The sequence below is a fragment of the Rhinopithecus roxellana genome, chromosome 3 (assembly GCF_007565055.1).
Source record: "Rhinopithecus roxellana isolate Shanxi Qingling chromosome 3, ASM756505v1, whole genome shotgun sequence".
NCBI classification, from domain to species: Eukaryota; Metazoa; Chordata; class Mammalia; order Primates; family Cercopithecidae; genus Rhinopithecus; species Rhinopithecus roxellana.
The window spans coordinates 131,238,894-131,266,750 of NC_044551.1; the positions used below are offsets into that span (position 1 = coordinate 131,238,894).

The 27,857-nt window shown below is 35.0% G+C and overlaps 1 protein-coding gene across 1 annotated transcript in view; it reads left to right on the plus strand.

Annotated features, from left to right (window-relative positions):
- The window catches only part of KIAA0825 (KIAA0825 ortholog), a 523,375-nt gene that overhangs the window by 115,569 nt on the left and 379,949 nt on the right, over positions 1-27,857 (plus strand). Inside the window, exons 6-11 of the mRNA XM_030927226.1 lie at positions 7,248-7,409; positions 15,445-15,539; positions 19,157-19,384; positions 20,926-21,191; positions 22,556-22,706; positions 27,310-27,500. Coding sequence (XP_030783086.1) covers positions 7,248-7,409; positions 15,445-15,539; positions 19,157-19,384; positions 20,926-21,191; positions 22,556-22,706; positions 27,310-27,500 — 1,093 coding nt within the window. The remainder of the gene's footprint in view (positions 1-7,247; positions 7,410-15,444; positions 15,540-19,156; positions 19,385-20,925; positions 21,192-22,555; positions 22,707-27,309; positions 27,501-27,857) is intronic.

Below are 27,857 nucleotides of genomic sequence, written 5' to 3' on the forward strand. Positions count from 1 at the left end.
TTTACTCACTCAATTTATTTCAAAGTTTTACTTTGTCTGTATTGGGTGGTACATATGGAAGCCTCCTCAAAAGAGATGAGAAGAAATTCAGTTCTGCAAACTAAAGTGTCAATATTCCTTGTCGTAGTTTTACCCCAAATTCTTTTCTAGTCATATAAATTTGCAAAATAAGTAAAAGTTGTAACAATAATGCTTCAAGAAAAGGGGAAAACAGTTTCAATTTCATCTTAGTGTACATGATAAAAACAATGCCTGCAGGTCCTCCACGATTTTCTAGCTACTAGTTAGGCTGACATGACAAAGAAGGCTCTTTACAAACTCGGGATCATGGTGTTTGCGTTCTGTTCTTCCCCCTGCTGTGGCTCCATGGAACCTCCACGGAACCAAGCATTTGAGGCGGCCCAGTGCTTCTTCAGGCCGCTGCTATCCATTTAGTGGGCTCCGGAGTCCCACCTGCTCTCAGGAAGTGACTTGGGTCCTGGGAGAAGTACTGCTTATTATTTGTTCCTACGTGGTCCCTGCTGACTTCATATTATAATATTGTTTAAAAGTTTTCTTTACTGGAGCAAATATCTTCCATTTGGATTATGTCATAAATTTCATCTGGAATAGTAAGACTTTCACTAGCATTTGTGTGTCACTTCTTTTTATGTCACTTGTCTGGTGGCACTGAGAATACCTCTTCACTGAAAATGGATCCATTTACAGTCAATAATAGGGTGGCTAATGTTCGTTTTTCTTGGGAAAACTGAAATGCGCACCTTTTATCCTATTATACTAATCCTCCAGCTCCAGATTATCTGATTGTGTAGCTTCTCATTTTCTCTTGTATCTTACCACTATTATTAATAAGAATTCTGTTGCTAATAGCTTTGGAAAATAATATGTGTGCTTTCGGCCACTACCAGTATTTTTATGGTTTGCCTGATTTAGCTGGACTTTGATTTTCGTTTCAAATGCTGCTTTGTTGCGGATCAAATGTGAGGAGCCCTAATGTCCCTCTAGACTTATTTTCAATGTCCTAAATTTTGCTAGAAGAGAATGGGGTTAATACTTGAACTAGGTATAACTAACATTTAACACCTTTAAGTGTATAATCTGTAGTCTATATTCTTTATGTGTGATATACCTATAGATATGTGTATGTGTATATATCTAGACACATATCTATAATACCCATATATTTACAAATATATATAAACAGAGAAGAAGACTTTTTTAAAAATGTAGGATAATAGTTTTGTAAATATCTGTGCACATTTTTATGGTGGAATTTCTTTTTCCTAAACTATATTTTATTTTTTAACACACAAAAGTCATATTTTAGAAAAAATTTTATCAATATACTTTATCAAGTTCCCAGCCCATCATTGTTTTTATAGCCTTTTGCACATGCTTTCTATTTTGAAAGTAATCTTCAAATTTATTTTGTCAAACAGAATACTATAAGGAATGTTTATAGAATACTGTAAATATTTATTTATTTATGAACTTAAAAACATCTATAATTATTTATTGTTTTAACGAATACATTTTAGGTTTTGGTATAAAATCTTACTTTGTTCTGGCCTGAACCTAACTATTTCTAGGATCCATGAGATTTCATTCATTTGGTTTTTTAGTCAGTGTTTTGAGTACCTGCTTTGTATGAGATTATGCTGGGTTCTGAGATACTATGGCAAATAAGCTGGATATAGTCTTTGGCCTCATGGAAATCATTTTACGTTTGTGATGACTGTGTCTAAGGAACTTCAAATATTCTTTAGGTTTTTTCCTAACAGCAGGTCTTCTTTTGCCCAGGGCAAATACGTAGGATATATTCTAGGGAATTTCCTACAGATGTTCCATACTTCTTCCAAAAATAACAAAGTCATAAATTTCTTGACATGGAAAAAGTGGATAAAAACAATGCCTGCAGGTCCTCCATGATTTTCTAGCTACTAGTCAGGCTTACTTTTTTTATTTTTTTATTTTTATTTTTTCTTTGAGACAGAGTCTCTCTCTGTCACTCAGGCTGGAGTGCAATGGCATGATCTCAGCTCACTGCAACCTCTGCCCCCTGGGTTCAGGCGATTCCCTTGCCTCAGCCTCCCAAGTAGCTGAGACTACAGGTGCACGCCACCATGCCTGGCTAATTTTTGTATCATTAGTAGAGACGGGGTTTCATCATGTTGGCCAGGCTGGTCTCAAACTCCTGACCTCAGGTGATCCACCCACCTCGGCCTCCAAAAATGCTGGGATTACAGGCGTGAACCACCATGCCTAGTCAAAAAAGTGGAGTTTTTTTTTTTGTTTTTTGTTTTTTGTCACCAATGTTTTATGCAATAGCAACTTTTTGGTTGACTTCTGAGACCCAAATCTAGATTTTTTGGTGCTTAGAGAGTGATTTTTAACCACAAGAATTTTTTTTGTTTTGTTTTGTTTTTTGAGACAGTCTCGCTCTGTTGCCCAGGCTGGATGGAGTGCAGTAGCATGATCTTGGCTCACTGCCAGCTCCGCCTCCTGGGTTCACAACATTCTCCTGCCTCAACCTCCCAAGTAGCTGGGATTACAGGCGTCCGCCACCTCGCCCAGCTAATTTTTTGTATTTTTAGTAGAGACAGGGTTTCACCGTGTTAACCAGGATAGTCTCGATCTCCTGACCTCATGATCCACCCGCCTCGGCCTCCCAACCACAAGGGTTTTTATCTAAATCTCATGAACCCCTCAGACAGGAGTCTCAAACTCTAGTGTGCAAAACGCTCACTTGGAACACTTGCTCAAAAGTAGTATTTCTGGGCTTCGTCCCATAGAGATACTTATTCATTAATTCTGGAGAAGATCCAGAAATTTGCATTTTTAATGCTACAGAAGATCCTAAACCGTACTGCCCTGTGAAAGCCAAAGATGGACTTCAGGTGGTTCTGTTTAGCCTTCACACTGTGACTACATGAATTGTATTCAATGAGAAGGTCTAGGAAGCTTTAGAAGACTTTCCTTAGTTTCTTAAAGGGGTCTGCAAAAATACCATGATAATGCTAGTAGAAGCAGTGGTTTACAAGTGGAAGAAGGTACCGGTAAAATCATCTACACAACCAGCAGCAAGAACCCACAGCGAAAGGTCTAACAATGAAAGGAAAATCTATAAAGCAGATACAAATACTCAAATTGTAGAGGAATCCAGAGCAGTGTCCCCCACACAGCTGTTTTTGAGAATATCTCAGAAGTGAGCAGATATGTGTTGATAGACTGGTGTTCATTGGTCAAAAAGGTTTGAGAAACACTAAGTTTAGAAAGTTATTACTTTATTATGGAAGTAAATAGAGACTTTAATATGCTAATTAGCTTTGTGAATTACTTTATGAAGAATTTAGTATGTAGTATTTCCCAAGTTTTTTTGATCATAGAACCCTTTTCATATAATCTAAAATGAAAGCAATTTCAGAAATGCCCTTTAACAGAGGGACAAATAATAGTCCCTGAGTGTAGCATAGAAATAAATAACTCATTATAACTGTATCATGAAGAAAAATTTATATTGTTTTAAATACAGTAAATAATAAAGCAGAATATTTTATACTGCATTTTAGAAAAATCCTTATTAAAATTATATATAAAGAAAAAATCCTCAACTATCTACTTATTATGTGGACTTACTCATCTAGTTGATGGTAAATTAAGTAAAGACTTTCTCTAAAATGAAAATTTAATTTTATCTTTATAATATTTTGGGGATTTAGGAGAAATGCGTATTTCCTAAGAATCATAGAGCTCATCTTATAGCCAAACAATAGTTATGATCTCAGATATTTTACAGCAATGGTTGGCAGCATGCCAGACAGAGTTGCCTGTGTATAAACATGTATGTTCAAAACTTTGAAGCACGACAGTTCCATAGTGATTTAAATAAATAAATAAAGGCCAGGTTGACTTAGTAGGGGAAGGAGACTCCTAGATTGATTGTATCCAAATAAAGTTTTCAGAAGGGCGCGGTGGCTCACGCCTGTAATCGCAGCACTTTGAGAGGCGGAGGAGGGCCAGCCTGGGCAACATGGTGAAATCCCATCTCTACTACAAACACAAAAATTAGCGGGGCATGGTGGCGGGCGCCTGTAATCCCAGCTACTCAGGAGGCTGAGGCAGGAGAATCGTTTGAACCTGGGAGGTAAAAGTTTCAGTGAGCCGAGATGGAGCCACTTTTTTTTCTTTTCCTTTTTTTCTGGAGACAGGGTCCCACTCTGTGGCCTGGGTTGGAATGCAGTGGCGCAATCTCGGCTCACTGCAGCTCCACTACCCGGGCTCAGGTGATCCTCCCACCTCAGCCTCCTGAGTAGTTGGAATTATACAGGCTTGCGCCACTACGCCCAGATAATTTTTGTTTGTTTGTTTGTTTGTTTGTTTTGGTATTTTTTGTAGAGATGAGGTTTGCCATGTTGCCTAGGCTGGCAGATAACGTTTTCTGGAGAGGTGACTTAAAGGGGAGGAACAAACAAATAATATTGAAAAGTGCAGAAAGGAGATTAATTTAGCAGAGGAGAAGGTCAAAGGAATTTCTGCTGGAAGAAACTCTTTCCTAATTTTGTTAAAAATGAAGAGTTTAAGGGACAGAGAAACATGTGCTTAGGTAGATAGAAATCATGAGTTAAGGTGTGATGATTAGGACACTAGTCCTATGCGATACTGTGAGGTAAAATAAGTCAAATAAGTTTGGGAAATGCTACTTCGTCCTTTGTGTTTAATTTTGCTTTAATTGGCCTTTCACAAAATGAATTTATCACAGAATTATTTTCCCCATAAATTAAGAACCCGTACAATACCCCTTGGGAGAACACTGAGCTGATAGTAATAGGAAATAAGGGCTACTAATTAACGGACCGCTACCATAATCATTGGTTCTTTGGGACAAAAAAATGATTACATTTAGGTCATATATTTTATTCTGTCCTCTTACATTATTTAGTTATAAAGATTCACTGAATTGAAAGAAGATTTACCTTTCACTATTGTTATATTCCTGGAATACAAGGTTCTTCTAAATCCGGGTCATGAAAGTAAGACCTCTTCATGTAGAATCCTCAGACCTTGCATAATTGTCAGCAAGTAGCAAGCACTCTCATATAATTTTGACTCTTAAAGATTCTTCTTCGGGTGCTTCTTTGCTTACTTTATAAACATTCACAAGTCTTCCAATTTGGAATTGAGCCAGATAAAGACTTCTTAAATATGCTTAATTTCTAGTGAAGCTATTGAGCGGCCTTTCCTAATAAAGAATTAGGAAGGATTCTTAAAGCCTTTGAAAATTTAGTTTATAAACATTTTAGGTCCAAAAGGAAATTTAAGGTTTAGAAGGTTAAACTATCCACCCATCTACATGAGAAAAGCTTAAGATAAGTCAAATAGACCAAATGGTACCAACTAAATAAAACATAATATATTTATTCTCTTTTCGTTTTGGGGCATAATATTTCTGGCAAAGCCTTACTTGTATATTCTGCCTATACATACTTGTATTCTCTAGTATGCCTATAGAAGAACAGTAGATGTGAGTTAGATTTTCATGTATATTGGGCTAATGTCAACTTAGAGATGAAACAGAGTTTTTGTATTTACTTGCAGATTTTTTAAAACCTTTTTACTGTTTCAGAACAGAACTAAATTTTACAGTCTAAGTTGGTAGACAGCTCTTTCTCATATTACTGGCAAAGAGACCGTGACATTTTTGGTCCTCAGTGAAAGACTGTTATAAGACTACAAGTTTGATGCTAACATTTTAAAGTTTCACTGAAGTGAAGTGGATTAGCCATAAAATTGTTAGAGTTCTGGAATCTTCCTTCTACATCCATGTGATGAAGGTAATCTATTTTTCCCCATGGAATTGCCAGACCCTATACAGTTTTTGAATAGCACTTGTATTTTGTCTCCAAAGGCATTTTGTGCTAAGTTTGTAGGTTTACAAATTTTCCAATTTATAATTAAACTTCAAGCTATTTCTTAAATATGTTTTAAGAAAAAGCATTAATAAAGAAAGGATTCTTTTAAATCCTTTAAAACTTGGTCAAAAAGACCATTTAGTGATGTAATCTAAAATGAAAGCAACAAATTGGAGTTAAGAACATGAAATAAGCGAATTATTCTCCATACTCTTAGAGTATAAAGGGATTTTACTATCATGTTAAAATGATAGTATGACTTTACTAGTAGCATGATTATAAGAAGGCAAAAAAAAAAAAACCCTTTAAGTTGTATTATTCTTATGCAAATAATAGATATCACAATTATTTAGACAGAAGTTATTTTTAAACATGACTTTATGAATTATGTAGTCTAGATTCAATAGCTACCTTAATCTGCTTTTTTTTAATGATAGGAGCAACACTTATAAGGTCTTAAAGAGTGTATCTTTAATACAGTGTTTTGAAAAATGTTTATTTTAATTTCAGACTTACAAAAAGGTTGCCAGGATAATACAAAGAATTCCTTTACATTCAAATTTCCCAGATGTTAGTATCTGACCACATTTCGACTTTTGCTTTCTCTCTCTCTCCTTCTTTGAAAAATTTTATTTTTTCTTGGACTGAAAATAGTCTGCAGACACTCTTATGTATTTCAGTGTGTATTTCCTAAAAACAAAGACATTCTCTTGCAAAACCACAATACAGCTATATAAATTGGGAAGTTTAAGTCATATAGTAATAGCATTGGATAGTAGACTTCAGTCAGATTTCACCAAATTATCCCAAGAATGTCTTTTATATCAAAATAAAATGCTGATTATGTATTAATTTCAGTTTTACTTAATGTCTATTTAGACTCCTTTAGACTAGGTCATTTCCTGGCTTTTGTACTTCCTCACATGGCACTTTTGAAAAGTGCAGACCAGTTATTTTGTAGACTGTCCCTCAATTTGGTTTTGTGTAATATTTCCTTGTCATTAGGTTTAAGTTATATGCCAGACTAAAAAAAAAAAAAAAAAAGTAGAATTGCATAAGATGTGATTTTACAAGAAATCAAATTTCTATTTATAACTCTGAGAATCGATCTAATTATTTAATTGCTATATTTGCCTCAAACAGAATATTCATCTCCAGCTTCCCAGAAGAAAAGATACTCCTAGGAGATTTTATATGTATTTCTTAATGAACTAACTTGGTTTAATTATGGAGGAACTTGTTAGTTTTTAGATGGTTTATGGAATCACACAGATCGTTCTAATATTTACTAAGAAGATAAATAAAAGGTATGACAGTCTTGATCTTTTCTTTTCACAGTTACTCCTGAATGCCCACAGAAAGGAAGAAACTTCTCTCTCCCTTTAGACAAAGTCGAATTCTTATCACAGCTCATAAAATCCTTTATGAAACTGGAAAAGGGTGTTCAAGAATTGTTTGAAGAAATACTTTTATCACTCAAGATAACCAGAAATACTTCAGGTAATATCCTCTTTTGTTTAAATTTGTAAATCTATAATTTCTCTGTGTTTTTGCTTCCTGCTGCTTTGAATGAAAACAATTACTTGAAAAAAAAAACACATGAAAGAATTCTTAATAAGCATTCAGTATAATGCACACCATGCATTATATATAAAAATGCACACATTTTTATCCTTCGTGCTTGGCAAGTTTCTTAATTCTAACTGACAAAGCATCATACGTCACTTCTGGATGATTTTTAGCTAAAATTAGATCAATTTTTCTTTTCAAAGAAACACAACTAGCGTTTGGAAAGAATAAGCAGACTGGGTGGTCTAGTATCTTTTCTTTTGCTCCTAGCACCCAGATGATCTTGAGCAGAACATTTAGTCTTCTTAGACATGAATTTTCTCATCTTCAAAATAATGATATAGGGCTACATTAATTTTCTCTTTGTTTTCTTTCAGTATTAGATGCTTCAGATTTCAATATATTATAATGTTATGTAGGGTTGTGAGAATTAAATGACAGTGAAAATAAAATACCTAAGGGAATGTCTAGTACATCATAAATGATCAATAAATGTGAGTTGTTAAAATAGTAATTATAATTATGGAATATGTTGTTTTTAGTCTTAACAAAAATCCCTTTGAAAGAAGCCATGCCATGTGTATGGAATAATATTAACATTAAAGGTAAAATTCAAAGGCATAATGGTTGAGGTGTATTCTCTGTTATCATATCTATATTTATAAAAATTTTCATTTTCCTCAGAATGAAATATACAAAGTTCTCCTTTACATGATGCCATATGCCATTCTAAGGAGTGTAAATATATATATTTGCTGCATCTCCAAAAAAAAGTGAAGGAAGCAAGTGATTAACAATTAGTCTGAAAAATTTAATACCCAAAACCGATCTCTTGGTAAAATTATTTTCACTCAACATGTTTACTCTTGTATTCCTTTACTTACTTTGCCCATGTAAATAATGTCAGAAAAGTTATAGGGTTGGAAATTTTGTTTTACATTAAGCATAGTTTACTGGCCTTCTTTGTTTCGGGTGAAATTTAGGTAACACTGTTATATTATAAAATAACAGGCAGGGCGCGGTGGCTCAAGCCTGTAATCCCAGCACTTTGGGAGGCCGAGACGGGCAGATCACGAGGTCAGGAGATCGAGACCATCCTGGCTAACATGGTGAAACCCCGTCTCTACTAAAAAATACAAAAAACTAGCCGGGCGAGGTGGCGGGCGCCTGTAGTCCCAGCTACTCGGGAGGCTGAGGCAGGAGAAGGGCGTAAACCCAGGAGGCGGAGCTTGCAGTGAGCTGAGATCCGGCCACTGCACTCCAGCCCGGGTGACAGAGCGAGACTCCGTCTAAATAAATAAATAAATAAATAACATAGATTAGTTTTTCAAAGTTGGAGATAATTTGAAGAAAAAATAAAGATGGACTATAGATTTATGAAGCCAACCCCCCCCCCCCCCCGAAAAAAAAAAACCAAGGGGAAAATAATAAAAATACAAGTCAGAAAATATGAGCATTAATTAAAATAGAGAATGAAAAAGTAGATTTCATTAGGAGAGAATGTGACCCTTAAAACATCTTTTAGATAAAGTTTGACTGTGAGGTCAGAGATCTGAATAGAGAAATATGATATCCTCATTATTGATTGACATATTGGTTCCTGGAACAGTTGACATTGGAGTTGGTACTCATCCACTATGCCTGGCTAAGATTTATCATCTGTCATCTATATCTCTAACAGATCTTTCCTGAGGTATGGATCAAGAAACAGAATGAACTTCAAAACATCTAGGCTTCTACCCATTTTGAATCATCTCGTATTAGTCCTAGATTAGACCCTTGGGAATTAAGTCAGTTTTGTGAACTTTATTCTTCTTAAAGTCAGCATAAATTCAAAATTAGAATTGTGTTAGGAGGTATTATAAAGATATAACACTGAAATGGCCAAGAATTGAAGCACAGATTTAGCATGCTGATTTTAGAGAAAAGAAGAACAATTTTGAAAACGGTGATTCAACTCCATTAGATTAATACCAGGCAATGTGGAGACTTGCAAATGCTGGATGTTTGAGAACAATGGTTACCATTCTTGAATAAAGTCAACAGAGCAAATATGTAATTTGTCACAATATACTGTTGTAAATATGTCATCTTATAAGCAGTAAGGCAGATAAAAGCAACTTCAATATCGTGTTAATAATAGTGGACTATGTGAACACATTTGTGGATTATCAAACACGGGATGTAGAAGGAATTTCAAGGGGCAAGTATAAGAAGTGTCTAAGTACTAGAACGTCTCTTTGTGATATATGTAGTCTTCTTTGTTGAAATTCATATTTTTTTGGTCGCAAAGCCAAGATTGATTTAATCTGACACAGCTTTATGTGAATGGATTCCTGAGAAGAATGATCTTGAGGGAAATTGTCAAGAAAAATCTTAAATGTTTTATTCAGTGTATCCAAGTTAATCAATTCTTATCAAAAGCATTGGTTTCTTAAATCAGGAAGGAAAAGACTCCTTGAAATGGATGATTAAGGAAGCCAACTATATCTTAACTATTGGGTATTTCCCAATAGTTTTGCTTAGAAATCTTGTGAGGAAGAGAATAGAGGGGAAAAAAGAGCGGAAGTCATTTGGTTTCCTGTGTGTTTATTTTGATTGGAACATATTTTGCTAATAAAGATCTTGGAAAGAGTTGCCTATGATGTCTATGTAACCCAAACATATGAACGGATGAAAAGTGAGTTTTTTTTTTTCATTGTGCAGACTTAAAAAAAATGTCCAGACACTTAACATCACATAGAGAAAATATAAAAATGATTAACCACATATTTTACTTTTTACTTTGATGTTTACTATTATATTGTAGACTTAGCCAAATTGGCTGTTCTCTCAGTAATTTGATTGTAGACAAGAGATTTTGTAGAGATACAATAAATATTTTCTGAGAAAGAAAAGATATTTTGTCATTATTTGCTTTTGTTTGGTCATGATTTGATGGTTTTCTATTTTTGTCACTTCAAAAACTGATAGGACATTATTTGACTGCTGTAGTGCCTTACTGTATTAGGTGATGATATCTTATGGAGTGGCCGTGGATTTGATTTATGGTGCATTTCTAATGCTTCTGTGGAATAAAGTTGTTCTTTGGGCAATTCCTCAATTTTTCCAAAGGTGGCATCTGAGATTTATCTAAACCAGGAGGTTTCTTGGCCCTCATTTTTCTTTAGCCCCAGCAATGACAAAGAGCAATGGCTGCTTCAATTGGATGTAAGAAGAACACTTAGGGTTTGTCTCAGAAGAATCAAAGATTTCAGATCTTCTGAAAGATTGTTTGTACTCTTAGGGGGTCTTAAGAGGGGTCAAATGGCTTCTAAGAGTTCCTTAGCTAGATGGTTAAGGGATTGTATTAGGGAGGCGTATGTAGTTAAGGTAAAGAGGCTCCTAGGGTTTGTAAAGCTCATTACACTAGGACTTTAGCTGTTTCTTGGGCAGAGAGGTCGAAGGCTTCCACATTGGAAATTTGCAAGGTGGCCACCTGGGTTTCTCTTCATACTTTTTCATGGTATTATCTCTTGGATGTAGTCTCTTCTACAGATTCAGCTTTTGGTGGGAGGTTGCTTGTGAGCCAGAAAAAGAACAGTGAAGAAAAGAAAGACTTGTAGTTCCCACTTAGAGCTGCCAACAAGGCAAGTTGCTTTGTAGTGCACACAATGGGAACCTATGAAGACCAATTTGGGTGTGAAAGTGGATGTCACAGGGAAGTACTGCCAACCTCTACTCTCTGTGAAAGAAAGCGGCAGTGTAGAAACTAACCAGAAGTATAAAATGAACCACAGAGAACTCTGTAGGGGAAGCTGTTGAGCAGCTGGCATTCTTGTGACCCTCTGCACTCTTCTGAGGTTCTTAATCTAGGCATGCTTTTAAAGAAACCAGTATTGACTGCATGCAAATAACTATATTTTACAGTGATGAGCCGAAAGTGGGCTACCTTCTCTAGACAATGATAATAAGTGTATAGATTTTAAATACATTTTTAAAATATATTAAACAATTCATCAAATGTTTAGAGTTCATAGAGTTTTACATTGCCAAATTTCAGAATTGACCATTTTGAATTCCAAACAAATGTAAAAATGCCACAATTTGTTAAATCCAGAAGATATCATGTTAGTGTAGATCCCATGTTAGTAATCCTACCTAAAGATGATAACTTTTGCTTCCCTGTACAGAATTAAGTCTTTTTAAAACCATTTTAATTTGGGGCAGGGGGATTATATTTTAAAGGCTATCATAATTGCTTGATAATTCATTTTCTATATCTTACTATAGAATTGCTCACCAGCAAGAGAAGTCTGGAAAGTTTCTTTTTTTCCTTAGTCATCTTGAATATAGGCAGATGGTTTGTATAAACATCTGAGCACATTACTTTGAGTGAATAAACATAATGTATTTGGAAGTGAAATGATAAAAACAAGATAATTAACTTTTTCTGTAAGTCTTAAACTCTAGCTACACAATAGCAGACAGTTACTTCCAGAAACAGATCTGCAAAGCTTATATTTCAATCTAGTATTATTTTTCCAGAGTAGATACCTTTTAAATGAGCTATCTATAGAAAAGTAAAGTGATATTAAGAATCCAACTGTTGTCCCTTCTTGTCATTAACAACTTGATCTTTATTATTTTTTCTTTTTTAAAAAACTGAGAACTTTTGAATGGGATGAAAGAGTAACTACTTCATATATATCTCCATGTTAAAAATAACTCAAAATCTTATCATACTATGTAAATGTACTCTTTTATAACAATTTAGAAAATGTAGAAACACCTCGTTAGTTCTACTAGAGGAATAGTTTTCCATTGGTGCATAATTTAACCAGTTATTCATTGATGGACAGTTAGGATTTTTTTCTCTCTTCATTTGCTACCACAAAACATGATATGGCAAATTTCCTTAACTATTTCTTATATGTACACAACTATATCTGGATGGTAAATTTCAAAAGTAGAATTGCTAAATAAATAGGCATGATCATAAAGAGGATGAAAAGATAAGCCATGAACTAAGAAAAAACTATTTGCAAAACACATATATGATAAAGAACTTGTATCCAAAGTATACAAAGAACTCTTAAAATTCAACAAGAAAACAAACAACCCAATTTAATAATTCATAAAAGATCTGAACAGACACCTCACCAAAGAGGATATACGGATGGCAAATAAGCATATGAAAAGATGCTCAACATCATGTCATTAGGAAAATGCAAATTAAAACAAGATGACACTACACACCTATTAGAATGGCTAAAATCCAAAACACGTACAACAACAAATTCTGGCAAGGATGCAGAACAACTCTCATTCATTGCTGTTAGGAATGCAAAATGGTACAGGCTCTTTGGAAGACAATTTGGCAGTATCTTACAAAGCTAAACATAGTTTTACCGTACAATCCAGCAATTGCACTCATAGGGATTTATCCAAATGAGTTGAAAACTTACGTCCATATAAAAACCTGCACAGGAATGTTTATAGCAGCTTTATTCCTAACTGCCAAAACTTGGAAGCAGCTAAAATGTTCTTCATTAGGTGAATGTATAAACAAACTGTGGTACATCAATACAATGAAATACTATTCATCGATAAAAAGAAATGAGATGTTAAGCCATGAAAAGACATGGAGGAACCTTAAAAGCATATCACTAAGCAAAAGAAGCCAATGTGAAAAGACTACATACTGTATGATTCCAACTATATCACATTATGAAAAAGGCAAAACTATAAAGACAGTAAGCAGATTAGTAGGTACCAGGGTGAGGGTATGGGGAGGAGGGATGGATAAATGGTGCAAAGGGGATTTTTAAAGCATGGAAACTATTCTGTGTGACAGAGTAATGGGGGGTACATGACATTATACATTTGGCAAAACCCATAGAATTGCGCAACACAAAGAGTGAACTATAATGTAAACTGTAGACTTAGTTAATAATATTTTTACATTTGTTCATCAGCTGTCACAAATATACCATGTACTGCAAGATGTTAACAGTAGAGGAAACTGAGGGCAGGGAGGAAGTATATGAGAACTTTCTGTACTTTCTGCTCAATTTTTTTGTAAACTGAAAACTTCGCTAAAAAATAAACTATTAATTTTCAGAAAGTGGACATTTTGAGAAAGATTGGCAAATCAGCTTGTCATATCTACTTTGACAGTTGATGGTATTTTTGTTGTGCAGACTTACTTTATGGCTTCTGCATTTTGTGTCCTGAAAGGTCTTCTCTATGTGGATCTTTTAAAAAAAATTCCATATTTTCTTTTAATGGGCTTATAGTTTCATTTTTCTTTATTTAAAATATTTTGACTAATCGGATTTTATTTCATTTAGAAGTGATCCTTATTTGTAACACCTTCTTTTTGAAAATACATCATAAAATGCAAGCCATAAAAAAGCATTTTAAGTTAAATGGTATAACACTGTTTGAATCTAAAACCTTCTCTATGTTGTGATGTGTCTTGAGAAATGGAACAGGATTCTTAAACTGCAGTCCATGGGCCCATTGGATTAGTTAATGAGATTTACAAGAGGGCCTGGGAATCCCCAGTAGTGTGTTTGTGTGTGTATGTGTGTGTGTGTGTGTGTGTGTGTGTGATGCACATGTGCCTGCCATACAGTCATATTATGCATTTTTGTATGCAGTGGTTCTGTCACTTTAATCATGTTCTAAGAGTGTTCACGAATCCAAAGATGATTAAGAAATACCAGAGTTGATGAAAACTTTTCCTCAGAATATATAAACTCTGATAAAATTTCCCAAAATAATGATGTTATTGCCAACCAAATGGAATTTTTACCTTTAATATACTTTATGCACAAGATGGTTGAAATTAACATCAGAACAAAACGCTTTTATTTCATCAATTGTGCTCCTTAGAAATCAATGACAAGTTCATAGAACCACATTTAGGAAAAGAAAACATGCATCTACTAGATGACTCTATTGGTCGAAGTCCCTACTGATAAAGTCAGTTAGATTTTGAAATTTGCTTTGCCCAGGCATAAAGAAATTGATTCTTGGTAAATCGTGGGGAAAAAAAGAAAAGTTAGATCATAACACAGAATTCATCATCATATAACATGTCTAAGCCAAAAAAAAGGGTAAACATTAAATTATTCATATTGAATCAAATTATCATTAATCTAATCTTAATGCAAAAGTAGAAAGATTTATTTTTGGAGTAGTTATTTATTACATTTTTATAGATCAAATTTTTTTCCCCATGGAAAAGAGTTTCTTAATTGTAAAAAAAGGGTTTCTTAATTGTTAAAAACAAAAGTTGTGGAAATATTTCCATTTTTGGAGCTAGGGATTTTTTTTTTTTTTTGAGACGGAGTCTCGCTCTGTCGCCCAGGCTGGGGTGCAGTGGCCGGATCTCAGCTCACTGCAAGCTCTGCCTCGCTAGGGATTATTTTATGCCTGTCTCAGAGTTTGTGTTTTTTAAATGAATCATTGATATGCTTAAGGGTATAATTTTTCTTGTTATGCTGATGTTTATCTATGTATTTTTCTTCTTTCTTTGACGTTAACATGCTAGGAAATACCAACAGTTTTAAAATGTAGTATTTTAGAATTAACTTTTTAAATGAACAAGGAAAAAATATTTATTTTGTCCTCTTACATTATCAACATGAAAATAAATTAATGACAAAAATCTTTATTTTGAAGATTGTATGTCTATGTACATCAAACATGAATGTAATTGGGATGTAGATTTCATCAAGTTGTATATGGAAAAGGACTCTATCTATCTTGATTATATCATTATTGTAATGGTGACATCAGCCTGCATCTTTTTGACTGTATTCTCTATATATTGTTATTTGTGGATGTGTGTATGTATGTATGTACTGTGGATAGAGCTTTTCTACATAGTTAATATTTACCTGAATTTATAAATCACATCTAATATGCCTTTTAAACAATATATATTAGTGTGTTTGTTTTCTTTTCTATTGCTTAGGAATGTTGGAGAAATCCAATAGAGAACTTGTAATAGAAAAACCTAGAGCAAACGAAACCAATATTCCTTCAGAGCAATTGCTACCAGGAAAAGAGGTAAGTGAAGGAAAAAAAAGTGTTTTATAATTCACATATAAGATCATCATCAGATGCCTGTGAATCCATTATGAAGCAAAATGTCTTGAGTTTTACCCTTTGCTACAAAAAAATAATTTTTCAATTTTGGATTGAAAATTGGCTTATAAGTTTTTGATGAAAATTCAATTTAGTGGGGATACTGTCTTCTTGTAAAATCTATTCCATGGGAAGAATAGAGAGATGGAAGTCAAGAGATCTTTTGTTCTTAACCTGACTCAGGGTCTGCACTTAGAGGATGTGGGCTATAGATAATTGTTGAAACGTGAGCAAATGGAGATTAAAACGGAAAAGGAAACAATCATCTGAACTGGCCTCATATTTATGATCCCCATCCTGTGATTGTTTGTTCCCAAAACCTGTTTTCTTTGCTCTGCTCTAGATTGCAGAGAATTACACATTCCAGGCCCCTTTGCTTTCAGATTCTGGGATGGGTTAGTCAATTAAAGGCATTGATAGAAGACCTCATGGAAGGCGTTGATGGAGGGTAGGAGTTGCAGAGAAACCAAAGCGTTTCTTCTCCTCTCTCTGTCTTAAGGAGCATCTCTAATAATGGGTGTGACACCTTTATATCCACCGTGAGCCCTGCTCCTACCATGCAGCCTGCCCTGCATGACTTCAGTTCCACCTGGCAGGTCTGCTTGGGCTTTAGCTTCGACTGGTAGCCAGGAGCTACTCTCCCATAACTTAGTCCCTTTTCTTCATTCCTCCAGCCCTAGGGGTGGTTGTGGCCTCCTGCTCTATTAATATCTGGCCTGCTTCACAGTCTATGTTTGACTTCTCAAATCTTCCATCATGTAGGTAACCAAAACCCTACATTAAAATTCTTCCTTTTGAAAAATCTTGAGTGGTTTCTGTTTTTCAAATTGACCCTGACTGATACACTAGGTAAATATTTAAAGAGACAAAACAACATATAGTTTTAACAGTTTTGGCCTTAAAGCAAGAGAAATAATTGGAAAAATCCTAAGTTATATATTATACTTTAACCAAAAATCAAAATCAGTACTAAGAAATTAGCAGTAAATAATAGAAATAGAGATTCAACAGATTATCTACTTTTTGCATAGAAGAGAAAACCATGTGATTCTCTTTTTTCTTGGAACAACTAGTAAGTGTTCTCTAGTCTAAGTGGAATATGTATGATACCAAATATTAGATGAGAACAGTAGAAGTAAGCAAACTATATTTCATAAGAACAAATAAACTACTGGAGGTTTGAATAAGGAAAGGTTTTCAGTTTTCTTTTTGTTTTTTTTTCTTTTTGAGACATAGTATCATTCTGTCACCCATGCTGGAGTGAAGTGGCGCAATCTCAGCTCACTGCAATCTCTGCCTCCCGAGTTCAAGCAATTCTCTTGTCTCACCCTCCCAAGTAGCTGGGATTACAGGCACCCACAACAACGCCCAGCTAATTTTTTATATTTTCAGTAGAGATAAGGTTTCATCATGTTGGCCAGGTTGGTCTCGAACTCCTGACCTCAGGTGATGTGCCTGCCTCGGCCTCCCAAAGTGCTGGGATTATAGTCATGAGCCATCATGCCCGGCCTTCAGTTTTCTTTTTAAGAGCAGCTGTTAATGTACTTGTTTTTCTATATTTTGAAAAGAGAATTCAGATAGGCCAACATATTATAACTATATATACATTATCATAGGCAAAGGTAACTTTTACTGCACAAAAACTTTTTAAAAATTCAATGCAGCCATAGCAATTAATGACATTTCCACCAGGACATATTTGCTTGAATGAATAAATGAATGACTTTAGTAAATAGACATGCCCTAATGGGGAAAACAAAAATCAGAAATTTTTTGTTTGAATTTTCATGGAGGTAGTTTTATTTTTACATTTTTTTCATAAATGTGTCCCAAGGAATTACTGTTATAGCACAGGGCTATACCTATGCCACTTCCAAGTTCTCTTATAAGAAAGAAGATTATATCAGTTGAGTAGATTCGATTTTTGATGAATTTTTTTTTTTTTTTTTTTTTTTTTTTTGAGATGGAGTCTCGCTGTGTCACCCAGGCTGGAGTGCAGTGGCATGATCTTGGCTCACTCAACCTCCGCCTCCCAGGTTCCAGCGATTCTCCTGTCTCAGCCTCCCAAGTAGCTGGGACTACAGGCACCCACCACCACGCCTGGCTAATTTTTGTATTTTTAGTAGAGACGGGGTTTCACCGTGTTAGCTAGGATGGTCTCCATCTCCTGACCTCAAGTGATCTGCTTGCCTCAGCCTCCCAAAGTGCTGGGATTACTGGCATAAGCCACCATATCCGGCCCATTTTTGATGAATTTTATGCAAATATAAGATAAGAGAGATGTGTTTTAGGCCCTCTGATGCTTGAGATCCAAGTAATCTTCAGAAAGTTCCGTTACAATTCAGTTATGAGTGTAATGAGAACAAGAGCCATGTTTCTGATTAAAGTCATGGAATCATATAGTTTTAGCTCTAAAAAAGGAGTCACCTTTGTTACTTTGTACAGTATGTGTAAGAAAAAATTATTGCTGAATGGGTTGTACATATAAGGAAATTAGGCTTATGATCATAATTTCGGTAATTTTAAAATAAAAGGGACCATAGAAATCATACAATTTGACTCTCTTGTTTTTCTACCAAAAAAAACCCTGAGATCAAGAAAAATAAGTGATTCAGTCAGGGACGTGGAGCTCAGGGTTTTCTGAAGTTGGGGTAGGTGGCACGTTACTATAAACAAAGTTACATTAAAATAGGGAAAGTTTAATTTTAAGCATAGGTTCAGCCTACTACCCATAATGCTTTTGAACTTTAGAGAATGTTAGGAGATCTGGAGGAAATATACATTCATAAATATATTGCCTTATGAGTCATAAACTAAAGCAAAAAAGGAAACATCAACCCCTCAACTGTACCTCAACCGCTTCTACTCCCTTCCAAGTACCCCCCACCAGCACAACAGAACAGTGCAGATTCTTTTAATTCTTCATTCTTGGAACAAAAGTAGTGCTGCTTATGACTTTGCAGCTGGAGAGACTAAAATTCTAAGCAAGTAAAAATCTAGAAAGTGCAGTGCTGTGTTTTCTCTGAAAACTTTATTTCTTATTGCTATTTTTTGGCTTGTCTGGAGTTCTATGAGTGAAAAAGAAATAAAAGGTTGAATATTAAATGCTGTCTTATGTTGCAATACTTGTTAACAATAAACTATAAAAAAGACTATAAAAATCTAATTTAGACTTTATTAAATATATTGAATTTAAAGGTTGTTTTATGTGATAAATAGTAACTGTATCTTTCTGTTCTTGTAAAGATGGCTTTATTGAACTATATTTAAGAGATTAAATTTTTTAAAAAGTTTTTTATTAAATCTACTGATGAATTAAAATGAAATGTCAGTATATTACTGTGTGTAAAGAATGCACATGTTTTTGTATATTGCTTTATTCACTAGGTAATATTTTTTATGTTGTAAGAATGGCTTTTACGGTATATCAAGAATACATTCAACATGTTGAATGAAAGTAATAATTTTATATCTATAACAATAGAAACATTTGTTGCTGAGCTACGATTAACGTGACTTCATATACATTTATATTTCAGGCTACCTTACTAGATTTTGGCTGGAGAAGTGCATTTAAAGAAGTGTCTCTTCCCATGGCGCACTGCATAGTAACTGAAATTGAAGGTTTTTCCACAAAAATTCTCCAACAGGAACAGAATGAAAGGTCTTCAGCTGTGAGCTATGCTATGAACCTTGTAAATGTCCAGCAAGTTTGGCAAGACAGCCATATGTTTCCTGAGGAGGAACAACCAAAGAAAATTGGAAAAGCAAGTATATGAAATCCTTTCAAACTGATGACTGACATGATGGGATTTATTTTAGTATAAAGCATTGCAAAAAGAACCTGTAGATCAAATGGTGGAGTCCCTTGGCAAATACTTGGTACTTGACCCAGTACCAGTTTTCTTCAGTGGTATCCATGGGCCACTGCTGCCTAAAAGGACTTATACCTGATGCTAACTTGTTGCTCCATGACTCTAAGGCAACCAAAAAGGGGCCTCTGTGACTTCATGGGGAGCTGGGAAACCCTGGGAAAACCACCTGTCTTGATTATACGTTTGAATGACTCCAGGAAAATTTAGGAGGTTGAAGGAAGTGCTGTCTTTTCTAGCTTTGGGCACTTAAAAAAATCTTCATTAACACCTTAATGAGCTTTTCATCTCATTAGTATCAATCTTACATCTCCATATGTGCTTTGAAAGTCACAGAACATACTGAGAAAATAGGTAAATACAGTCACTTGGCATTAAGTCCAGAATGAGTTCAGCAACCTATGATTGGGATATTCCTTTTTTTTTTTTTTTTTTTTGAGACGGAGTCTCGCTCTGTCGCCCAGGCTGGAGTGCAGTGGTGCAATCCAGGCTCACTGCAAGCTCTGCCTCCCGGGTTCACACCATTCTCCTGCCTCAGCCTCCCGAGTAGCTGGGGCTACAGGTGTCCGCCACCACGCCCAGCTAATTTTTTTTTGTATTTTTAGTAGAGACGGGGTTTCACCATGTTAGCCAGGATGGTCTCTATCTCCTGACCTTGTGATCGGCCCGCCTGGGCCTCCCAAGGTGCTAGGATTACAGGCGTGAGCCGCCATGCACAGCAGATTGGAATATTCTTAAAAGAATTTTTGAAGATGACCTCCTTATTCTGCCACTTCACCCTAAGGCTCCAAAACAAGGAGTTCCCTAGAGTCCCTAGGGAACTCTGTTGACTGATCCCATGTGGAGACAGGCTTTACTTTTCCATTCATCACACCTCCCTTCTGCCATTAAGAAAGAGAAGATACATAATAAAGAGTGAAAGGCTAGACTCATCACTTCTAAAAGTTGCTGACACCCTACCAATATGAAGATGCTACATGAGACTGTTTCTGATTATTCTAGAGTATTTAAATTACACTGACATTTATATGTGGCATTTAATTTTTAAAAAAACGCTTTATGGCAATTTAGCAAAAGAAAATTAGAATAAGTTTAAAAAATAATACAAACGTTAATATCAAGGATACATATTTTCTGAGTACTACTAACTAGATAAAAGTATTGTCATGTATAGCTGGTTCATGAGTTTTTCATAATGTCTGTCTGGTAAGCATAAGGTCTGAAGGTTATATAGAGAGAAGCATTGTTTTGGTATTTCCTTATTTGACATAAAACATTTAACTTTCTACAACTGAGAAATCGATTGTTACAAAGCTGCATCATTATATTTATGTTTGATGCCAAATTCATTATTTAGGAATTTGGCTCCACTGTCCATAAATTACTTGGTGCTGTCAGAATACAAATAACTCAGTGCCACATTTATTTCTCCCTAGTTTTGTTCTGACATCATGGAAAAACTTGACACCATGCTTCCACTGGCTCTGGCATGCAGAGATGATTCTTTTCCGGAAATTAGAGCAAACTTGGTGGAGGCCTGTTGTAAAGTGGCAACAGCTGTCCTGCAGAGACTGCAAGAGAGAGCCAAGGAGGTTCCTTCCAAAGCACCCCTGAAAAACCTGCACACATACCTCTCCACGGCAGTGTATGTCTTCCAGCATTTCAAGCGATATGATAATTTGATGAAGGCAATTACTAAAAAGTAAGTGTTGTTTAAATTAAGTTGATGGCCATGCTTGAAGAAACGTGTAATCTTTGGATATCACAGGAATGAAATTTTGGTAATGAGATTTGAGAAAGAGAAAGTAATAATTAACATGGTGAATTATTTTCATTTGTCTTAACTAGGAAATATCAAAAAGGTGGAGCATGGGAGATATTAAACTAGATACATAGATAGTAAGAAAGGTACTCTCTCTAAAGGCACACTCAAAAGACCCATGCATTTTCTGCACCCTAACCCAGCGCAACTATTTTCTGCATGTTGTTATTACATGAATGAACACACCCTTTCGTTTTGTAAGGTGCATTATACTGACCACAATGAAAAGGAAAAATAAACTTGTTGTCTCATGGAGTGGACTTACAAAATAAATTCATTGTAATCTATTCTAATGATCAATGTAAACATATTTCAGAACAGCCATTGCGTAATAAAGTACAATATTTGAAGAGGAAGCATCTGGCAGTCTAATTTTCATGTATTTGTACTCTAAAACTACAGTATGTTTTCTGTATAGAGATAAAAATGACCACAGGCATTAATTATCACATGGCCGTTCTTGTTGCCCTTACACTGTCTAGATATAACATGGCTTCTTGCAAAAGAAATATGTAGACGTAGCAGTCCTGTGTGACCCCAAGAATCTATTCTATATTCTTTATCCAGCCTTTGCAATCCATTAGTTATGAAAGAAAGCAGTGTAATATTCATAGCTAAAGATAAAAGTAGAATAAATTTGGCTTGATGTAGGGTATAACTGTGATATTTCTTTAATTCTCATAAGTAGTCAGATGTTGTGATTCAGGCTTGAATTTATAAACAAAATATGCCAGAAATCATTTTATTTAATATTTCTGTAGAATTTTAAAAAACAGTTTATGAGATAATTGATATCTACAAAATTACAATTTTTAAAAATAAAGACTGTGTTTGTGGTACATTTGATAGCTTTATAAAAGTTGGTTCTGACAAGTGCATGTTGTTCTCTAGTAATAACAATAACCTAATGCCTAAATAATGCACTGATCTCTAATAATAGGCTTACAAAGAATGCTTTCATTTTTGAATGATGTATTGACAATACAGTTTGTCTCAAGTTGAAGTGCATATTTGTAGAACAGCAGATGTACGTTTTCAAAGGGCTTGCGAAACAAAGACCAGCTTTTCTTTTTTTTTTTTTTTTTTTTTCCTTTTTGGAAAGTGAATGTGGACGCAGACTTCAGCATTAAGAGGAAATGAATGATTGATATCTAATAATCAAAACCATTTGTAGTACTGGAGATTGTTATCTCCTACTGCACAGGCCTTAAATCTCTGTCTCTTTGATCATTCTCTCTGAACAGACCCATATTCCTGGTGCCTGTCCAACGATATCAGGAATTCATCAACACTCTACAGTTTCAAGTTACGAACTACTGCGTCAGAGTTTGTGCTACAAGCATTTTACAGGATGCTGAGAGCCACCACTGGGATGACTACAAAGCTTTTTATGAGGTGTGAAGTTAAGTTTACTATCCCTCCTTTTTACACAAATATGTTTTACTGCCTACCTGCTTTCTGGCTAATTAGAAACATGAGCTTGGCATTACTAATACATGAAGACTGTTAGGATAATATTTTTAAAATATGGAATTCATACTTAGGAAAAACACTGTTTTTAAAAACCTGAAATAAATTAGACATCAGAACTCTCCTTCTGCTTAAAAGTAAAAATAACTTAATCTGAGCTGCAATGTTGTGCCGTATAGTCGGAATATAATGGGATACAATGAAAACTCAAAGAGATAACAATGCCAAAATGCTACAACCTTGTATTTTTTCCAAAGGGACCAGTTAGTTATGGATATCCTTGCATTTTTTTCTTGTTATACATTTCCATATGTGTTTGATAAATACCTTTTATTAAGCAGCTTTATTCTTTGTACTTATTTTTTTCCTTCTTATTGTATGTTCTTATGAGTATGCTTAAAGACCCATCTGAGGCTGGGCGCAGTGCTCACGCCTGTAATCCCATCACTTTGGGAGGGTGAGGCGGGCAGATCACTTGAGGTCAGGGGTTTGAGACCAGCCTGGCCAACATGGTGAAACCCCATCTCTAGTAAAAACACAAAAAATTAGCTGGGTGTGGTGATACATGCCTGTCTGTAATTACAGCTACTCAGGAGGCTGAGGCAGGAGAATGACTTGAACCTGGGAGGCGGAGGTTGCAATGAGCTGAGATCCAGCCACTGCACTCCAGCCTGGGTGACAGAGCTAGACTCTATCTCAAAAAAGAAAAAAAAAGGACCCATCTGATCAGTTATAGCTTACCTATTTTCATTTAGCCCATGTTTTGAAATCCCAAATTGAAGCCTAATGATTCCCAGTGCAACCAAACCCAGGATCAATTAAAATTATTCATCATCAAGCTTCATTAGTTTCCCTTCACCTAAATCTCATTGATTATGCACAGACCACAATATTTGAAATTCCTCGAAGTTCATTCCAGGTCAGGGTGAAACATTTATAATATCTTAATAAAAGGTAATCAGGGTTTAAAAAAAATTCAACAGCCATGCCCAGTTTCATTAACTTTTCCATTTTACCCTTTCCTCTAGATTGAAGTTTGTGACTATCATTTTCTTGATTGTCCTAATTACTATAGAGTATTGAGAAAAACTGAGTGGAGTTTTATTCAACAGAATCGCTCCTGTCACCTCGCAGGCACTGAAGGTTCCTGTGGTTTGATTTATGCCTGAGTTATTATCATAATAAATGTTACTACAACAGAGAGGAGCGGCTAATAAGAAGCTCTCTTGAAGGACTTTCCACTTTTTCTAAGGCCATTTCATCTCTCATTCAGAGGCCCTTCCCAGAGAGTTTTTCTCTTTGCAAGAGCATCCATATAGAGTTTTCCAAACCTGACATACTTCAAACAGTCATGGAAGCAGCAAGCAGAATGAGAAAGAGAAAGTGGTATGGTGCAGCTGGTAGCCTGAGATAAGAATGAAAGTATTGGTCTTCCCCTCTCCTGGCAGCATCATATTTTCCTTATTTGCCTTGAAGTAAACCGAGTGGTTGAAAATGAATCCTACTCATATTTCAAACTATTTCAATATGTCAGTGTACTACTAATGAGCAATTTTATATGATGTTTTACATGAAGGACAGGTATCATCTCACTATATGTTCAACATAGGGGTATTATGTTTCCTCTTATGCAAATTGGGAGCTAGAAGAGTCGTACAGTGTAAATAAGTGGATGCATTGAGAACCTGTTATTGAAGTTACCAAGTATTTTAAAAACCAACAAATTACCATGTAACATGCAGCTCTTAGATCTTATGACAAGGCTTTAGCTTCAAAGACAGAAGTAACGAGATAGTTACCCTGTGATTACATGGTACTGTAGCTTCCATATACTTACATGGTCAGTAGTTACAATTTAATTGCAGACTTTGTGGTTGTTATTTATTTTCAGAAAAATAAAGTGATACTTTTTTTTTATGTATCAAAAATAAGAACCTTCTAAAAATAGCACTGATTTTAAACTGTTTTGACAACTGGCATACCTGACATGGTTTTATCTTGCTTACTGCACCCCTTTCTTCTGCTCTCCCCATTATTCCAACTGATTTGTGAAACAGAATTAGTATGTTTTTGGCAGGCCTGCTTTGAGAGGGAAAAAGATGATATCTGCCTGACTGGGGGTGAAGGGTAGGATAGAGATCTCAAGGGAACCTATCGCCATGTGCAGAGCATAGTAAAGAAATAGTAAAATAATTTACAAGATATGCAGCAATATTTGCTCATGTTTTGTGATAGCAAGTGAGATCTAGATACATTATTTCCATTTTCTAAACTGTCAGCTTGAGAGAGTCAGAGTTCTGTATCTCTCTGATGAGGTGCTGGTCACGATGGCACAGTGGGTGTTCAGATTACATATTTAAAATTAAGCTTTTAGGATAGTTGACATCTGTTCAGTTTTAGGAACTTGTGTTTTCCAATAGTCAAAGAATAAAGAATTGTCTGTTCAAAGATAATATTGAGTGGCTTCTATAATAAAGCCCAGATGCTTGTTTCCTGATATGTAATCTAAATAAAAGCTCACATGTGTTTACATTACAGTGGGTCTCCAAAAATAACAGATGTTTACTAGCAGAATACTTTTGAAATGACAACAAATAAGGAAACAGGTCAGAAAAATAAATGAATCACATTTAGTTTAATGAAAACCCTTGCGTACATTGAAGTTGTATGAATTTACAAAGAATTGTTAGAACAAAGACCTATTTGAAATATTTTAAAGTAAACATGAAGTTTATAGTTTAAAAAGTCTTAAAATGAGTATTTTTTTACTTTTAAGAGAAGAAATCTGTGTGGCTAAAGTTATTTTTATTTTCTAATTTATCACTAAAGGGTAGCCACTGAAGAAATTGGGTTTTCATATTTTGAAGAATATGAGAAATCATTTTGATCATGTTGTAGTAAGAACTCACTCATTTCCGTAGGCAAAGTTAGTGTAAATCATTCATGCTAGTCACTATCAACTGGAGTCAGTTTTGCTTAAATTTACATGCAACACAAAAGGTATAAGAGAATCAGGCATTAAACCTCCTGTCTTAGTTTAAAAAGTATTCATCGAAACACACAACAAAGAAAGCATAATAAACTATAATTTTGTTGCTTCATCGTTAATTTTGTCATTTCTTTTTTCATAAAAAGTTTAGATGCACACCTTATTAGGAAATCAGAAGCCAGTGGCCAAAGTCCCCTCCAGTTTGAACTCGACTCTGACATTTTGATGCCCAAGTTTCTTACCCAAAGAATACAATTTATAAATGAGTAGAAATTCATTTATACATGCCATTTGACAGTCAGTAGATAATAACTAAAATTATTATTGTTTCGATGGCTGCAGAAGATATTAGTAATCGAAGAAACTGCCAGGAGAGTCATACATAAAGAAAATACTAATGGGAGTGTCTGCATAAGAAATGATCACTTTTGGTATAAGAGAACAGCAGATTTTTTTTTTTTTTTTTACATGACATTTGCCTGACAAATACAGATCGTGGGCAAAGCAGAAATTTTAAGTAAAAGTTAATCACTTGGAATATAATAGGAAATTTTACTAGTTTAATGTCTGATATATTTACATAATCAAGATAATGCTTGAAGAATGCATTCTAATCTTCCTATTTCAAATAATCATTTGATCTGATTTGAAGAAAATGGGGTGAAACTACGGCCATACCTCCTTAGAGTACGTGTTACCTGATTAATGCTTGTAAATCACTTGAGGCCACCCTCTTCTTTCTGCCTGTTCCCCTTGACCTTAGCCATTGTTAGTTCTTCCTCTGCAGTCAGAAAATTTGTCACACAGAAGAGATCTGTACAGGGGTGGAAAGGAATGAAAATATGACTCTTTAAAAGTACAAGGTGCCATAAAAATACTAAGAAATGATGATAATATGTACCTAGGCTTTAAAAAATCTTGTAAACTCAGACTATTGTGATATCTGTTTCTAGTATTGTTATTTAAATGCCATAGGCAAAATAGCCTAACGTAATAATCTTCGATAGCTACCCATCCCCCTTGGTTTCAAGAATGTTCCTAAGAATGCAGTATGCAAGTTTATTTTTACTCCTGTCACTTCATTATAATGTGAAATCTGAAACATTTATAAAATTACCTCAATGATGCTAATAGGCTCAGAAAAATATACCTACTGAAATGATTCAAATAGATTTTAATTTTAGAAGAATCAGTCCACTATCTTAAACAAGCTACCATGGTTTTTTCAGCAACTACAAAGCTAGTTGTTTAAAAATAAATTTTAAACCATAGGCTAGGTGTAGGTAAATCAAGGCTATGCTAGGCTAAATGTTTGTGGTCTGGATTTGCACTAGAATATCTAGTCTCATAATTGAAATAAAACATCTGTTCCTTTGTCAATAAGGATGTTTTACATCTTGTCAAAAATCTTTGTTGGTCTTCTAGTGTGTCAAACTCTTTAGCTATTTCCTTTCAGCCTGAACTAATTAGGTTCATAGGAAGCAAACTGACATTTTAGAAGATGTAATTCTATGGTTTAACATGTGGTGGCTTTGCCAGGGGGAAAGATGTTCCTTCTCGATCCAGATGTGGCATTATTTCTGCTGGGCTCTTCGTTACGATCTCTGGACCATTCTGCCTCCTAAGTTAGCCCAGGAGATTCTAGCAGAAGTGCTGGAGAAATCTTTGGGTCTGCTGACCTCCAGATACACTCGGGCCCACCCCAGCCGCAAAAGAACTCCACAGTTAAGGTAATTGAAGTTCTGAAAAACACTGCTTTTCAAGAAAACTTTTCATTAGTTGGGTATAAAGCAGAATTCTGAATCTCATGACATACTCCTTATATATTTAACATGTTTCTAACATCTGAAATCATATTCTATTCTCCTGAGTTATTTAAGTGGAAATATGAAACCTGAATCAAAATAAATTTGTTCTTTTTATTCCTTAAAATTGTCTATAGAACCCACTTGTTTCTAAAAAGTGATTCAAGGTGTCTTATATTCGAGGATATAGACACACAAATGTTAATAAGATAAAAATAGAAAATTAAGGCCCTGAAATTGATACCAAAGCATCCATGCCATGATGGAGCAGTCAATTTGACA